At 37.8% G+C, this 17899-nt stretch overlaps 1 protein-coding gene across 5 annotated transcripts in view; it reads right to left on the bottom strand.

Moving 5' to 3' along the window:
- Positions 1 to 17899, bottom strand: part of lrriq1 (leucine-rich repeats and IQ motif containing 1) — an 86592-nt gene that overhangs the window by 64446 nt on the left and 4247 nt on the right. For 4 of the 5 annotated variants that reach the window (XR_009063293.1, XR_009063294.1, XM_057837291.1 and 1 more), the window contains exons 1-9: positions 15916 to 16149; positions 15409 to 15505; positions 13346 to 13422; positions 10291 to 10381; positions 10128 to 10225; positions 9989 to 10063; positions 7656 to 9902; positions 7346 to 7498; positions 7107 to 7257 (exon numbers count right to left, since the gene is read on the bottom strand). Coding sequence is in view for 3 of the 5 variants with exons in the window: in XM_057837291.1 (XP_057693274.1) it covers positions 7107 to 7257; positions 7346 to 7498; positions 7656 to 9902; positions 9989 to 10063; positions 10128 to 10225; positions 10291 to 10381; positions 13346 to 13422; positions 15409 to 15505; positions 15916 to 15987 (3061 nt within the window). In the remaining 2 variants the exon portion in view is untranslated. Of the gene's footprint in view, positions 1 to 7106; positions 7258 to 7345; positions 7499 to 7655; positions 9903 to 9988; positions 10064 to 10127; positions 10226 to 10290; positions 10382 to 13345; positions 13423 to 15408; positions 15506 to 15915; positions 16150 to 17899 lie in introns of those variants that run through there. The other variant, XM_057837292.1, reaches the window with a different exon arrangement.

Raw genomic sequence — 17899 nt, 5'->3', positions numbered from 1 at the left:
CAACAAGTGGGACACAATCGTGAAGTGGAACAACATTTATTGGATAATTTAAACTTTTTTAACAAATAAAAAACTGAAAAGTGGGGCGTGCAATATTATTCGGCCCCTTTACTTTCAGTGCAGCAAACTCACTCCAGAAGTTCAGTGAGGATCTCTGAATGATCCAATGTTGTCCTAAATGACCGATGATGATAAATAGAATCCACCTGTGTGTAATCAAGTCTCCGTATAAATGCACCTGCTCTGTGATAGTCTCAGGGTTCTGTTTAAAGTGCAGAGAGCATTATGAAAACCAAGGAACACAGCAGGCAGGTCCGAGATACTGTTGTGGAGAAGTTTAAAGCCGGATTTGGATACAAAAAGATTTCCCAAGCTTTAAACATCTCAAGGAGCACTGTGCAAGCCATCATATTGAAATGGAAGGAGCATCAGACCACTGCAAATCTACCAAGACCCGGCCGTCCTTCCAAACTTTCTTCTCAAACAAGGAGAAAACTGATCAGAGATGCAGCCAAGAGGCCCATGATCACTCTGGATGAACTGCAGAGATCTACAGCTGAGGTGGGAGAGTCTGTCCATAGGACAACAATCAGTCGTACACTGCACAAATCTGGCCTTTATGGAAGAGTGGCAAGAAGAAAGCCATTTCTCAAAGATATCCATAAAAAGTCTCGTTTAAAGTTTGCCACAAGCCACCTGGGAGACACACCAAACATGTGGAAGAAGGTGCTCTGGTCAGATGAAACCAAAATTGAACTTTTTGGCCACAATGCAAAACGATATGTTTGGCGTAAAAGCAACACAGCTCATCACCCTGAACACACCATCCCCACTGTCAAACATGGTGGTGGCAGCATCATGGTTTGGGCCTGCTTTTCTTCAGCAGGGACAGGGAAGATGGTTAAAATTGACGGGAAGATGGATGCAGCCAAATACAGGAACATTCTGGAAGAAAACCTGTTGGTATCTGCACAAGACCTGAGACTGGGACGGAGATTTATCTTCCAACAGGACAATGATCCAAAACATAAAGCCAAATCTACAATGGAATGGTTCAAAAATAAACGTATCCAGGTGTTAGAATGGCCAAGTCAAAGTCCAGACCTGAATCCAATCGAGAATCTGTGGAAAGAGCTGAAGACTGCTGTTCACAAACACTCTCCATCCAACCTCACTGAGCTCGAGCTGTTTTGCAAGGAAGAATGGGCAAGAATGTCAGTCTCTCGACGTGCAAAACTGATAGAAACATACCCCAAGCGACTTGCAGCTGTAATTGGAGCAAAAGGTGGCGCTACAAAGTATTAACGCAAGGGGGCCGAATAATATTGCACGCCCCACTTTTCAGTTTTTTATTTGTTAAAAAAGTTTAAATTATCCAATAAATTTTATTCCACTTCACGATTGTGTCCCACTTGTTGTTGATTCTTGACAAAAAATTAAAATTTTATATCTTTATGTTTGAAGCCTGAAATGTGGCGAAAGGTTGCAAGGTTCAAGGGGGCCGAATACTTTTGCAAGGCACTGTATTTGCCTTTCAACAGTTAAAACTTTCTAAAATATAATTAATATTGAATATATTGTTTAATTTTAGGGTCCTCTTAAACTCAGTATGATTCCCCAGACTCAGAAGCAGTGAGCAAAAGTGGGGTTTATAAAAAGAGTAACGCTGCCCCCTGATGGAGAATTGTAGACCTTAGTAAGCAAACACTCTTAAACCCCTTTAAATGGTAAAATAAGGTAATACCGGGGTGAAAGTGGTCTGAATTTCTTGCCAGAACTGCCCGACGTGAAGGTCGCCACCGAGCCAGAAATTTTATATTTATTTATTTTTATTTTTATTTATTTATTTATTTATTTATTTATTGGGGGGGGGGGGGGCAACACTCATGAAATGCAAAGAAATAACACATTCTTTAACACATTAAAGAACTGATTTTCATTCAAAATTGTATTTTTTTCAATGATTTGCAAAATAGAAGTAAACAAAAACAGCTATTACCCCAACCTCCATCTCCTAATTTTTATTTTCCCTCATTTCCTCACATACTAAATGCCAAATCTCAAAGTTAACTACTTAAGAACATAGGATGTGTATTAAAATTGAATATAATGGAAACATTTACTTTTTGTTGTGTTTTTTAATAATACATATATGAGTAACATACATTCTGAAAAATGATTTATATTATGCAGAGTGAAATGCAACATATTTTGAAGATCGCGCAGACTTTTTTAAATCATAAGGAATTCAATAAGTAGCCTAACATAAATGAACAAAGATAAGTCCAAAGTGCACATTGACAGCTAAGATGTTCTGAACCTCCCCACCAGAGCAAATAAAACTAAATATGATAAATAAGCCACCTTAACTCTTTCCTTTCCTTTCCTTTTTTTTTGTTTTTTTTTTTTTGTTGCTGTTTCAGAAAACATGAACATTTGAACCTATCCGAGCTAACTATCTCTGGTGATCATATGTATGTCAGCCAATTGAATGGATAAATGAGTCAAGGCATTTTGCTTTGCTCCGTGCATTCGCACAGTGTCGTGACTCATCATCGTCAGACTCTGATAATTGCAGCAGCTGGGGAAACCTCCATGCCGTCCGTGGAATAAACTAAATAAATATTGGTGGAAACTGATTACGCTACACAAGCACTTTATTATGCTTGTTGTTAACACTTGTGTATGTAAATCTGATGTTGGTAGATTGTTTTCTTATTGGAGATGAAATGCATGTGTGGCAGCGTTGTATTTATGTATTTTTTTTACATAGCATTTTGACAGTTGCCGTCATATTTTCGGAATAAAGGCACCGTATACCGGAACAGCGTTCCTGCCCTGAATCTTATATCGGAACTGCGTTCCTGACCGTTCCTGCCCACTTTCACCCCTGGGTAATACTATTATGAAAAAGATTTAAATTTAACAGATAAAAAGGATAAAACTATTACCGCATTTTAAGATTTAAGGCCCATATTACACAAACTGCCGGACACTAGTGCAATTGTGCAGTCCTGCACCTGTGATGCTTGTGTGCAATACCCAATATACCACACTACTGTATTTTTTTGCTTCCAATCCTGTACTCTATATTTGCACTGCCGCACTGCCACCTATTTTTTCCTCTGTACTATGTACAGACTTTTAGAGTGTTTTCATATTTATATGTGGTAACAAGGGGGTGGTAGGTTTGATTAGGAACGGTAGGGACATAACACTACCAACTTTTCAGGATGCTCATATTGTCCCCACCAACTTTTAAGCAACCCTATTTGCATTATATAATGGCTTCGGTTATATAGGTCATTTAGATTGTCTTCCCATATGTTGTAAGGATAGAATCGACCCGACCATTATTAAGTGAATTACAGTACTTTCATTACTTACATTGACCCCTTTAATTGCTGAATGTGCCAGTCCATTTTTTTCCCCTCAAACGCATGTTTGATTGGCTGATGACTTGACCCACCCCCGACACTCACACAGCCCGGACAGAAATACATGTCGACAACATGCTGCCTCCTCCGCCCCCTTCGAAGACGAGGGATATTAGTTTTTTTTCACCAGCAACAGCAGCCACTGTAAATAATGTAAAAAGATGTCAATGTTGTGGAGGTTGGGAACACACCACTAATTTTGCCACTGAAAGTCCGACCTACATCAGAGTTGGCATAACATTAATCTGTGTGAATTTAACAAACTCGAGGAGGAAGCTGCATTAAGAGAAATTACCTCCTCTAATTTTTCAACTGTTAATGTTAATTAAACTGTAAGAAATGTAGTGAACGAAGGATTACCTTCTTATAGATAATTAATTGCTGATTAACAAGTTTATATTTCTTGTGTATTTTAATATAATTTGTGTTTAAATATTGCAATTTAAATTTGCTAATAAAATCCAGACATTTATTCTGGAAGTTTTCAAAATGTTTCTTTAGTAGTTTTTGGAAACAACTGTTTGAATCGAACGGTGTAACACCTGAACCAATACACATGAAAGTTAGTTTAAGTCAATACATATTTATTTTGCATTGATGATTTAGCCTATCATTGATAAGGTTCATATTGGTGAGAAATGTATCCCTGACCGGGCTGACCCTCGTTCACCCAGTCTGTTTGGTCTTATAAATGTCCCTTCCCCAGCAAAAAGTGTATATGCAGGTTATGCTCTTATATCGTCCCTACCAATGTTGAGATCAAACCTGCGCCCTTGCTTGGTAAATACTATCTAAAAGCGTCAACAATAATAAACTCAAATAATTTGGGTAAGATTCACTTAATCTTTTGAAACATATTATATCACTTAATACCTATTAAAATTTAGCATTATTTACTCATGGTTGTAGCATAGACATCATCATTATTGACGGGTCAGCTCAGCAGGGGGCCGCCCACATCAAGAGGAGCTATTCACAAACACACGCACGCAGCGAACTAACGGTGGATTTTGGTTCAAAAAGTACGACAGCTGTACCACATACAAACAGGTAGGATTGTCTAAGGAGTGATTTGTTTGGGGATTTATGGTAATTATTATATTTTTTGTACCATGCTTGCATTTTGAAAAATGGGGGGGTGGAAATGGAGAAATTAGCCGCTATGGCATTGGCATCATAGTTAGCAATATTTACGTAAAATAAATGCTACCTGCACGTTTGTTTTTTTGTTTGTTTGTTTGTTTGTTTTGCTTTTAACCAAGAATCAAGACTGTTTTACGTCCATATCTATAAATATTTCAGGGATTTAAGCATTTATTCACAAGAATTTCAATGTAAAAAGCTTTTTGTTGTGGTAAGGCGGCGCCACAGTGAACTTCAAGACGAGCCGCACATTACACATATTCACATAAAATAAATGCTACCTGCACGGTTTCTTATGCTTTTAACCAAGAATCGAGACTGTTTTACGTCCATATGTATAAAGAATTCAGTGATTGAAGCATTTATTCACAACATTTTCAACGTAAAAAGCTCTTTTTTGTGGACTTGTGGTAAGGCGGCGCCACAGTGAACTCAAAGACGAGCCGTACATTCGACATATTTACGTTAAATAAATGCTACCTGTGCGGTTTCTTTTGCTTTTAACCAAGAATCGAGACTGTTTTACGTCCATATCTATAAAGAATTCAGGGATCTAAGCATTTTTTCACAACAATTTCAATGTAAAAAGCTCTTTGTTGTGGACTTGTGGTAAGGCGGCACCACACTGAACTTAAAGACGAGCCGCACATTCAACATATTTACGTAAAATAAATGCTACCTGCACGGTTTCTTTTGCTTTTAACCAAGAATCAATACTGTTTTACATCCTTATCTATAAAGAATTCAGGAATTTAAACATTTATTCACAAGAATTTTAATGAAAAAAGCTCTGTTTGTGATTCCACTCGGTCAACTTTGACAGCCTCCCCAACAATGCAGGTCCCCCTATTTAACGGCCACGCGCCCCGTCAATTACATTATGAAGTCTATGGTTGTAGTGTATTTGTATTGTATATTTTGCTGAATCTTTAATAATAAATATTAATTTAAATATCAACTTAATTATTAATATTGCAGATAAGGTTTGTTTTACCCTAAAGTCATTGTACACAAGAGAAACATTTGATTGTCAACTGTTTTTTATTGACAATATGCTCATTAAATTTAAAATTTAACAAATTGTCTGCCCAACATAAATTGCACGCAAACATTTTTTCCTCATAGTATGAGTTCAGGTACAGTTTTACTGATGAGTAAAGAATACAAGGGCATTAGTCCAAAATAAGTAATATGCAAACAACATGAGTTTCAGAACAGTTTTAACTGAACAGTGAACAACACGAGTGCATCAAACATCTTTCAGTTTGAGACAAGTAAGGCAAAAATGCTGTAGCATAGATGTTTGAACCCCACAGGAGTGCTATGATGTAGCATGTTAAACTACAGAGCAAAATAGTTTTATGAAATTAGTGTGCAAATTTAAGAAACACATGTAAATGAAATACATTATGAGCAGAAAAGACTTCCTAGAGCAGGGGTCACCAACTCCAGTCTTTGAGGGGACCTATCCAGTCTGTTTTCCACGTCTCCCTCCTCCAACACACCTGAATAAAAAAATCGGGATAATTATCAGGCTATTGGACAGCTTCTTAATGAGTTGTTTCTTAATTCATATTAATCCGAGTTGTGGTGGCCTCTAGTGGTTGCTGCCATTACTGGGTGTTTGTTTACATGCCTCAGTAGCAACCCAGCGTCACTCAATTATACTGAAAGTCGAAACATTTGACAACTGAATGCCGTAACTGAAAAGTTAATTAGAAAAAAAACGTTGATGGTTCATATTAAGCCACATTATTAGCAGTAACTCATGTTGCTATACTCTGAAGAACATTGTTAGCTAGCTATCAGGAATGGCTGTTGAAAGGCAGGAATAAAATGTTAACTTTTTTTTTATTTTATTATTATTATAGGGGCTTCTTAATTTAACACGCAGCATACCAGGCTTGTTAATGTTTTCACATTATCAATTTTAAAAGAAACAGTAAGTTCAAACTTACCTGTTACTGTACGATGCCATCCAAGTTGTAGTGTCCCACAGAACGAAACTGTCCTCCTTTCACTTTCAAGGAAGACGCGTTGGCGCATGCGCAGCCTTGAGCACACACCTAATATTTTTGGGTAGATATTATCTTGTTTGTTCAAGTTGAAGTTTATACTGATTAAAATTGGGTAAAGAGAGTTCATTTTAACCCATCTAATACAGTGCACTTGCTTACCTACAGTAAATACTTTTAGAATAATTTATACAATTTATATGGATCACAATTACTACCCACAAAAATCATTTTTATAGTGTATTTATTTCAAAATATTGTTTTTATTTAATTTAGACCATTTTGGGGTTCCATAAGCGCCAATTCCAAAACCTGACTATTTTATGATGAACTTCACAACATTACTCTGTTGCACACAACCTGTATACTAGTACGTTTAAGGTATGATTCTGCAAGAATTGACTTAAACATTCTAAGGGCAAAGGTTGAAACATTTAAATTTGGGAATAAACTTGGATTATGGAGCAGTGGAAAATTTACTACATTTCAATAAGCAGAAAGATATGTTTACCGATGCGTGTAATGGAGTTGTGCGAAAGTTCTAGAAGGTGCAGGTTCTCTGCGCCACGTAGCCCATGAATAGATGCCAGCTTGTTGTAGCCCAGCTTGAGGACTCTCAGGCAACTCATATTCTCACAGTCCACCCTTGTAATGTTGTTTTCCTGCAAAAAAAAGTTATAACACCCACGAAATGGAGATATTTGCCTTCAAATAATGGACATCATTGAAGACAGCCTGCTAAACGCTCACCTGCACGTCAACATAGCACAGCTCCTCTAGGTGACTGATGCCTTCTAGACACTTCAACCCACATCTTCTAAGCGTAAGCGACTGCAGTCGTGCGCATTGAGCCAGAGTAGACAAACTGCAGCCTGGCAAGTCCTCCAGAACCAAGATGTTCACCTGGAAAACACAAAATGGTGTCGTTTTTTCAGTCATTTCTCCATCAGATCTGCCTCCAGTAAAATAGTGAATAAGTAAAATGTGATGAGAAATGCTTGTGTGAAAGGCAACTTTTTTAAAGCATTCTCTTGAGGAAAACAGGGCTTTATTGGTATACCTCCTGCAGCGATGTCCTGGCCGCAGCCCTTAGTAGTGTGCTGGGACAAAGTGGAGGAAGGTCGTTGTCCTGGGCGGGCCACCTGGACTCTCTCCTGGACCCGACAGAACTGCTCCGCCTGCTTCTGTTCCGTAGTTCCGTCCAGACAAGGTGTCCTTTGGTCCAGGAAAGCCTCCTCTGGTCCATTAACTGTGAGAGACAGGGGCTGCCACTTTGGGATGAGAAGTTCTGGTGGATATTCTCATGAATGTTGTCATCACTCTTATGATGGGTGTTCTCATCAATATTTTTGTGAACATCCAGGAAAATGTTCTGCTTGGTGTTCTCATCAATGTTTTCATGAATTGTCTCGTGGATGTCCTCATGGACATTCCCATTGATTTTCTGGTGAGTGTTATTTTTAGTATTTTCATGGATGTTCCAATGGATGCTCCCATGGATTTGTTGATGAATGTTCTCATCACTGTGTTGTTGGATATTCTCGTTTATCTGCTCATGCATCCTGTTCTTAACAATGTGATGGCTGTTCATTTGGTTGCTGTCATCTTTGTTGTCATAGTTGTTCTTGAGTATATTTTCATTCATGTCATTTCTGGTGAGTCTTCTCACATCCCTCTCTTCGTGACTTTTCCTCATAGGTTCTTTAGCGTCTTTGTCTTCCTCTCCTCTCTCCTTTTTTATGTGGCTATTTCTTATCTCCTCTCCCTCAATTACTCTAGTCATCTCATCATTCTGTTTCATCTTTTCCTCCTCCCTTTTTTCCTTCTCTGGTACCTTAACCTCTCCGCCCTTCCTTTCTTCCCTTTTCTTCAGTTCCTTTACGTTCCAAATGTCTTCATCACATTTCTTTCTCTTCGCTTCCTTCATTAATTGTCTTAGGAAGTCATCAATTTTCTCTCTTTCTTCCACATCCTCGTTTCTCCTTAATTCTTCCTCAATCCCTGTATATTCATTTATATCCCTACAGTTTTCCTCTTCCTTACTCGTCCTCATTTTTTCTTCTTTTTCAATGTTCCTCTTTTCTTTTAACTTCACATCTGCCCTTTTCTTCTTTTCCACTATTTTTCTTACTACTTCACTTTCCCTCTGTTGTACTTGCTGAATTTCGTGGGTACTTTTTTCCACTTCCTTCGTCTTCATCCTCACATCTTGTTTCGCACTCGTCTTTCTTTTTTCTTCATCCTCACTTCCCTTAGCTGCGCTCTCTTTCCTCCTCTGTTCCCCCATCAAGCTATTTTCCTCATCCTCTTCTTTTCGCTGTTTCTGTCCATCTCCTTTCTTTTGCTCTTGCTCCAGTTGTTTTTCCACTTCCTTTTTCATCTTCTGTTCTACGACCACAATTTTTGTTGTCATCTCCTCTTCACCCTTATCTGTTATCCTGGCTTCTTCTTTCATTTGCTTATGGCTCTTTCCTTCTTCCTCCCCTGTCCTCCTTCCATTTTCATCCCCCTCAGTTTTCCGGCATTTTTCTGCAACGCTCTTACTCTTCTTTCTGTTATCTTGATGGTCAATTTCCTTATTTGTCTTGCTCTTTCTGCTCTCCTCTTTGTCCTCCATTCTCCTCTTTGCTCCCTCCTCCAGCAGTATGCTCGCTTCCTTTCTGCTTTCCCTATTTACTTCCTTCCCCTTTCTCATATTTTCTTCTGCCTCTTCCCCCTCCTTCTCCTCTTCTTCTACTCTACTTATTTTTTGCACCTCTTTTTCCCAGACTTCCCCTTCCCACCATTTTTCCTGGTACTCACACTCTACCTGTTTCCCATCCTCCTCTTCCTGCCTCATCATTTCTTCATCCACTTTAAGTTTCCCGTCCATGTCTTTCCTACGCCTGTCTTCTTCTTCCTCATTCATCTGTAGTATTCCTTTTATTTGTTTGAGTTTATTTGCGTCTTCTTCCTCTATCTGCTTCCTTTTTTCCTTTTCCTTTATAGTCCGTTCCACTTCCTCTTTCAGTTTAAGTTCTGCTATTTTCCTCCTGTCTTCTTCCAACTTCTCACTCTCCCTTTGCTCTCCCCCTATTTGTTTTCCCTCTGCCTCTTTCTGCTTTTTATCCTCTAACTCATCATTCCTCCAAATCTCTTCCTCGTTTAGCTTCCCTCTAGCCTTTTTCTTCATATCTTCTTCTTGGCCCCACATCCTGCTCTTTTCCGCTTCCTCCTTTTCATGCTGTTGTTGCACTACCTTCATCTGCTCCTCATTCCCCTTTTTTACCTCCTCCTCCACTTGTCGCTTCAGGTCATTGAGCAGCTCCTTTTGAGCAGAAAAGATTTTCTTACAAAATTGTTGGAAATATGTTTTTAATTCTTCCTCTTTTAGATGTTCTCAACAAAACCAACCTGCTGAAAACGAAACTCCTGCTCATTCACTTCCTGAGCCCTCAACTCCATCATATCAGCCTCCTTCATACGCAGCTGCACAAGGAGGATAAAAACAATATTGCTCCTGGACTTATTGGAAAGACTTTCTTGAACTTACCTTCTCCACCTCCATCATCCTCTTAAGTTCCTTCTCAAAATCTAATTCCTGTTGTCTCTGTCGCAATCTCTCTTGAAGAAACTCTCTTCCACCAGCCTCTGATAGGAGATGAAAAATAAATCATCTAAGCGCATATAAGAGTGATCAAGTACCGTGGCGTCACCTTGAGACTGTTCACCGTGGCACACTTGTTCCTCCATATCAGTACCAGTGGAGGCGCTGTCGTCTTCACTTTGTTCTTCAAACTTGTCTGCCTGCACCAGAGCCCAAAAAATAACACAAACTATACATCCAAAAGAGACGCATATTTAATAAAAGTAATTTGTGAATACATTCCAAGGTATCTTATTTAGGATCTTCCAGCTTCTTTTTACTGTGCAAGGTGGCCTTGCTAAGAAATCCAGCATTATGCTGGTTTCTGAACCAGCGAGAGCAGTGCCAAACAACAATAAATCCAGCAGACAGCAGAAGTTTTCTGGAATTTTGTTTTGGTACTGGTTTGCTGTCACAGAAATCAGAATATGCTAGCTTTCTTAGCAGGGGGCGGCTATCATAAATTAACTGCCAAAAAGAGCAAGCACATAATTTATACTAAGCAGTGAGGTAGACTCATTTTTAAGCCACATCATAGTTACAGAAAGCAGTGGTGGAATGTAACGAAGTAAAAGTACTTCATTACTGTACTTAAGTACACTATTGTGTACATAAGCGGATTTTAAGGGGGGGCCACCCCCCTTGGTGGCTGAAAAGTGTAATTGCATGAAATTGACTTTCCTATACATATAAAAGTTGTAAAACAATAAAACTGCAACAAAAATGAATGAAACGAACAAAACAATATTTTTATAATGGGTCAACATTAGTTTTCGAACAGATCATGTGACTAGCACCTTAGACGGTCATTTGCTTTGCATATAATTTTCAACAAAAACAAAAAAATAGCAGAGGGCAATTTTAGTTTTCAAATGATTTTTTTCATTGATTGAAAATATTTTCTTTGATTGAAGCAACTTTTTGGGGGATTGAATGATTTAGACACAAATGTCCTACCCATAGTATGGCCCAAACAAAAAAAGGATTACTTCAATCAAAGAAAACTTTTTCAATGAAAAATTGTTTACATGCAAATTTTTCAATCTGAAATATTTTTTGGCATTCGAAAATGTCTTCTATGATTGAAATATTTTGTTTTTTGATCGAAGTGATTTTTCTTTTTGAAAATATGTATATATATTTTTAAGCAACTTATTTTTTGATTGAATAATAAAGACAAAAACGTCCAAGCCAAAATGTGGACAAAACACAAATCAACATTACTTCAATCCAGAAAAGTTGCTTCAATGTTTCAAAAAAAAAAAAAACTTGACTCCAATAAAAAAAAATTTAAAAAATCAATCAAAGAATAATAGCTTTCACATGCATTTTTTTGAGTTCCATATTTATTTTTGCATTCAAACACACTTTTTTTAATTGAAGCGACTTTTTTTTATTGAAAATATATATTTTGATTGAAGAAACTTTTTTTTTACTGAAGCAACTTTTTTTTGATTGAATAATAAAGACACAACTCTATCTCCATATGGCTCTGCCCAGGGGATACTATTTTTGACTAGGGTAACTACATTAGTACGACATCGGCGGGCATGCCATAATCAATGGATGACGATCTTGGCAAAAAGTATTACCTAAGCAGCCTGATTTAGAATTCCCCTCAAGAATGATGGGAAACAAAAACAAAAAAACGCTCATTGTCAACTTATTATTATTATAAATATTCTTGTAAGTTCATTTTATTGCTGACACTGCATTTTGGGGTCATCGGGATGTTTTCAGCCCCCAGCGCAATCGATAAGCCTCTGTGCCACTGTACCGTAATTGAGCTCTAGAGGCAGCAAGACGAGTACTATAAGGATTAGGTAGGTGAACAAGATACAGTTAGTCCCCAGTCTCCGTTACTATGCTGCCGACTTAACCCAAATTTCGACGTAATTCGGAATTACCCCTTCAGTACCCCTAAATACATACTAAATCTCTAAATATCCAAAAACATGTATTATAAGTCATATTTAAAAAAAATAGTAACAAAAAAGATACTGTATTTACCATCAATGCTGAGGGGTGTTACAGTTCCACGACAAAAAATAAATAAATAACTTTTTTTTTTAAACAACTGGAGACCAAAGACCAGTGTTGTTAATAACGGCGTTAGAATATAACAGCGTTCCTAACGGCGTTATTTTTTTCAGTAGTGAGTAATCTAATTAATTACTTTTGTCATCTTGGCAACGCCGTTACCGTTACTGAGGCGGGAAAGGCGTGCGTTACTATTCGTTACTAAGTTGGTTGAATAAAAAAAGTCTGAGAGAGATGGACTTATGGAGACGAGAGAGCAGAGCAGGAGTGGGGACGACGCCGTTGCAAACGCGATGCTAGGTGGCTCCAATAATTCCTGACTGTAGCCAATAGCCTACAAATTACGCCCAAATGAAACAGTGGATATCACATATTTTAGAACTAGATGCAAATGACAGACACGGCTGCATTGGCAACATGTTTTAAGGACTACATGCGTTAGTAAACAGCCGCCATCTTAAAGCAGTAGACCTCTCAGGAAGGCTCTGTTGTAGAGATCCTTCTTAGCGAACCTAAGTAACTTTTTATCTAAAATGCTCCTAAATTGGCAAAATCTTGACTTAAATCTATCTTTAAATGATGAAACAGTTTTAAAACTCACACAAGTTGAAAGTAGACAGAAGGGAACTAATGCAATAACGGGAGCAATTTTAACAACTTTAACGGTTGATTCACAACTTTAAATGACTTCCACACATAGCAAAGGTTACTATCTAGTTATCGCAATACCCTTGTGTTTAGTTAAGTGGAGGGTAAAGAATTGGGCTAGGGCCAAATGTCCCAAAAAGCCTTTAAACTTTACATTGTGTGACCTGTTTTTTGTTTTGTTTTTTTGTTTTTGAGAAAAAAAAAACATGAAAATTATCACTAGTTACTTTGCCAAGTAACTAATTATTCTTACATTCAGGTAGCTGAGTTACTAACGCAATTACTTTTTGGGAGAAGTATTTTGTAACTGTAATTAATTACTTTTTTATAGTCAAATTAACAACACTGCCAAAGACCCTTTCAGACTTCAATCCCGCTAATGGTTACCCCTGCATATGCACTTCCATAGTTTTATCCATGTAATGAAAGACATTTACTTGCTCATATGTTGTCTTGTCAATGAGAGTAAAATTTGCTTGCGTTGTTTGTTCATTGGGCTGCAATGCAGAGAGACCTGAAAACACACAAATTCTCATTTATTATCTTAGAAGATCGAGAAACTTATCATGCTTGAATTTTTCATGGTCACTGTCAGGGGTGCTGGAAGTCAATCAAAGCAGGGGGTGCTGAGGATCTTATTTTGTTTTTCCCATCCAAAAACAGCCGTTTCGGTCCAAATTTGTCATGCTCGCGCTTTTTCTCCATACAAGCTGTGCACAATGGCAGCACACACGCATTCTGGATAGTTTATACTGTATACTACTACTAGCCTACTTCAAAGACAGCATTCTATTTGACCTACAGTGTGTGTTGGACTTTTTGTATTGGAAATAAAAGCGCCTGTGTATTATAATGTAAATCCCCGCAGCTAGACAACGCAATGACACAAAAACGTTTTCAAAACTAAAAGATACAATAAACCTCGGTTTAACACCAACTTTTCACAACTCTCAAATGAATTGCACACGAATATCTAACAGCGCTCTGCACACTTGCAGCTCAACAGCAACAACAAACAAAAACAATAATACGGCTACAATGCAAGCCATTTGAAGTTCTCCACAGTCTGAATGTGCAGCTAACTTTTCCTTGATGAGCATTATTATAAATTATGATAATCATCTTTATTTTTTACCTCAAATTTAATTTGAGAAGATTTCCCTGTTTGTGTAAAGAAAAAAAAATCGCTAATTCATTTTTGCGGCATGTTAACGCCTCCTCTGTCAACTGTTAACTTCCGTTCCAGTAGTGCCTTATCCAACGTGACCTGGTAGCAAGCAAGGTGTCAGGTGGCGACCATGTTATTGACATTAAAAAAATCAACATATATATTCAATCCAAGGGCGTAGGTTTGCGTACGGACGGTAGAGACATAACACTACCAACTTTTTAGGATGCTCAAATTGTCCCCACCAACTTTTAAGCAACCTTATTTGCATTATACAATGGGTTCAGCAGTAAAGGTAATTTAGATTGTCTTCCCATGTGTTGTTAGAAAAGAATTAACCCTACCATTATTAAGTGAATTACTTTCATTATGTTCAGACTTACATTTACCCCTTTTCACTTGCTATTTATTAGTGCCGGTCCATTTTTTTCCCCTCAAACGCACGTTTGATTGGCTGATGACTAGAACCCCCACATTCACACAATCCAGACAGAAATGCATGTCAATATGTCGCCTCCTCCTCCCCCTTTGAAGAGGAGGGATATTAGAAGTTTTGGTTGGGTTTTTTTTCCGGCCAGCAGCAGCTTCTTTAAGTAATGTAAAAAGATGTCAATCTTGTGGAGGTGGGGAGCACACCGCTAATAATTTTGCTACTAAAAGTCCAACCAGCATCAGAGTTTGCATAACATTAAACTGTGTGAACTTGCTAACCTGTAAAACTCGAGTAGGAAGCTGCTTAGAGGTGTCTTCCTGTATTTTTTGTACTCTTAATGTTAATTCAACTGTGCATTTTGTGCATTTATTCATTAATTAAAATGTATTTATTTTCTACATCATTAGAAAAAAAAAATATTTGCAGCCTATGCACATATTACCCCCCCCCCCCCCAAAAAAAAAAAAAAAACTTCAAAAGCACAACCACTCTAAATTTCCTTAATATGAAGCAAGCATTACGAAAAATGACTTTCTCACTCTGAAAATACTGTTTTTGTTTTTTTTATGTACGAACCAGCCATTTTTTGAGAAATGTACCCAAACTGTTTGGTCTTATTAATGTCTCGTCCCCAGCAAAAAGTGTACATGCAGGTTTTACTGTTATAGCATACCTACCAATTTTGAGACCAAGCCTGTGCCCTTGATTCAATCCCAAAAGTTAAATACGCTATTGCTTCAATATGTTTTATTTATTGGTTTTAGAAAGAAAAAGAATCTACCAAAACACTCCCCCCAAACACCAGGAGGGTGCTGCAGCACCCTCAGCACCCCACTTCCCTCGCCACTGGTCACTGTTCATGTGTCAGTTCTGTATAGAAGAATAATAAGAGATCATACATTCAAGGTCCTCTAGGATGAGCTTCTCACAGGCAGCAGCTCGCCTTCTGGATGCCTCTAAATAGGTGAGCAGTGAGGCTGGGATCTCATTCGGGGCCTGAAGTAACCAAATGCACATTAGATTGCTAAAATTTCTGTTGTGCATTATTTTGGTGACTTTATTTAACAAAATCAAAGGTTTGAAATGGGGTGGGGACGAAATTATATAAAACTATGCATTGATGTTCATAAAGTAAATTTATTCGTGAAAGATAATGATATATGAATAGGAATGTATAACTTGAATAAAGGATAAACTAAACTTAAAAATAATCAATATTAAGCACATGCAGTCTCTCCGTCGATCTTCCTTCTTTGTTCAAAGGAATAAATTACAAATATAATTGTTCCACTTTCTTTGCTGTTATAATTCAATCTACTTGCAGTTTCCCGTACGACTCCAAATTAAAGTATAAATGTAAACGAATTAACCTGCTTAAAAAATACTTGGGGGAAAAAAACACGAACCTCCTCTTGTTCATTCTCTTCACTGACGTCTTCCTCCTCCGTGTCAGAAGAGGAGAGAAGCACATCCGACATGTTGTGGCGCTGGTTATCGACCAGAAAGTATATATTTGAACTGTGTCGCAACAGGTAAGTAGCTGCTTAATTGTCACATTGGCCCTCCTGTTACGAAAAATGGCTTTTGACGCGCTTTTTTTGACGTTCAATAACAAACGTTTACTTCCGCGTCCAGGAAAGTTTTCGTTGCCATAGTAACAGAGTTAGCTACGGAACATTACAAAGAACAATTTAGGGCAATGGAAAATTCATAAGTGAGAGAGAGGGGGAAATAGCTTGCAATTATTCGAAATTAGTCATATTGTTTTGAATACCAAATAGATGTTTCCGAAGATCCTATCTTGACTGCAAAAATTAAAAATAAAAATAAAAAAATAAAAAAACGGAAATATCATGAGTTCACAAAATAATATTAATCCTGGAGAACTAGGGGTCCACGAAATCCATTTTTTGAAATCGATATCAATAACTTCCTGCTCCTCAAGGCAGATACCGATACGATAACCAATAATATATACATAATTTTTAAATATACAACCCCTACAAAAAGTATGGAATCACCAGTCTCAGACGAGCACTCACTCAGACGTTTTATTATGTAGAACAAACTCAGATAAAAAGCTTGAAAAAATAATGAATTAGTTCAAAAGTGCAATTCATTAGCATTCAGAAACACTAAAAGAAAAACATGGTGGTGGTCAGTAAATGTTACTTTGATAGAGCAAGTGCAGGGAAATAAATATGTAATCATTCCATTCTGAGGAAAAAAAATATGGAATCATGACAAAGAAATAACAATCAAAACACATCTCTAGTATTTAGTTGCACCACCTCTGGCTTTTATGACAGCTTGCAGTCTCTGAGGCATGGACTTGATGAGTGACAATTTTTTTCATTTTTTATTGTTCATCAATTTGGTGCCAACTCTCTTTGATTGCAGTAGCCAGATCATCCTTGCAGGTCGGAGCCTTGCTGTGGACCTTTTTTTTTTTTTTTTCCCCCTCAATTTCCTCCACAGGTTTTAATAGGGTTGAGATCGGGCTATTTGCAGGCCATGACATTGACTGGATGAGTCTTTCTCCAATGAATGCTTTAACAGTTTTAGCTATGTGGTATGATGCATTGTCATCTTGGAAAATGATTTAATTATCCCCAAACATATTTTCAATTGAAGGGATAAGAAAGCTGTCTAAAATTCGAATGTAAACTTGTGCATTTATTGAAGATTTAACCACAGCCATCTCCCCAGTGCCTTTGCCTGACATGCAGCCCCATATCATCAAGGACTGAGGGATTTTTGATTTTTTTCTTCAGGCAGTCATCTTTGTAAATCTTACTGGAACGGCACCAAACAGAAGTTCCAGCATCATCACCTTGTCCAATGCAGATTCTTGACTCATCACTGAAAATAACCTTCATCCAGTCATTCACAGTCCATGATTGCCTCTCCATAGTTCATTGCAGTCTTGTTCTTTTCTGTTTAAGTGTAAATGATGGTTTCCTTTTAGCTTTCCTGTATGAAATCCCATTTCCTTTAGGCGATTTTGCACAGTTCTGTCACATACCTTGACTCCAGCTTCCTCCCATTTCTTCTTCATTTGTCTTGTTGTACATCGTCTGTTTTCAAGACATATGGCCTTTAGTTGTTTGTCATGACGTTTGGATGTCTTCCTCGGTCTACCACTACACTTAACTTTAACAACCTTTGCCATGCTGTTTGTACTTGGTCCAGATTTGTAATACAGCTGACTGTGAACAGCCCACATCTTTGGCAACCATAAGTGTAGCGTTACCTTCTTCAAGAAGTTTGATCATCCTCTCTTTGGTCTCAAGAGACATCTCTCTTGTTGGAGCCATGATTCTTGTGAATCCACTTGGTCCAGCAGCCCTCCAAGGTGTGATAACTGCACTGTTTTTAACTGCTGACTAA

Source organism: Corythoichthys intestinalis, chromosome 5, assembly GCF_030265065.1.
Source record: "Corythoichthys intestinalis isolate RoL2023-P3 chromosome 5, ASM3026506v1, whole genome shotgun sequence".
Taxonomy (NCBI): Eukaryota; Metazoa; Chordata; class Actinopteri; order Syngnathiformes; family Syngnathidae; genus Corythoichthys; species Corythoichthys intestinalis.
Note: the sequence above shows the minus strand (reverse complement) of the source record. Positions and strands in the feature narration are given on the sequence as shown.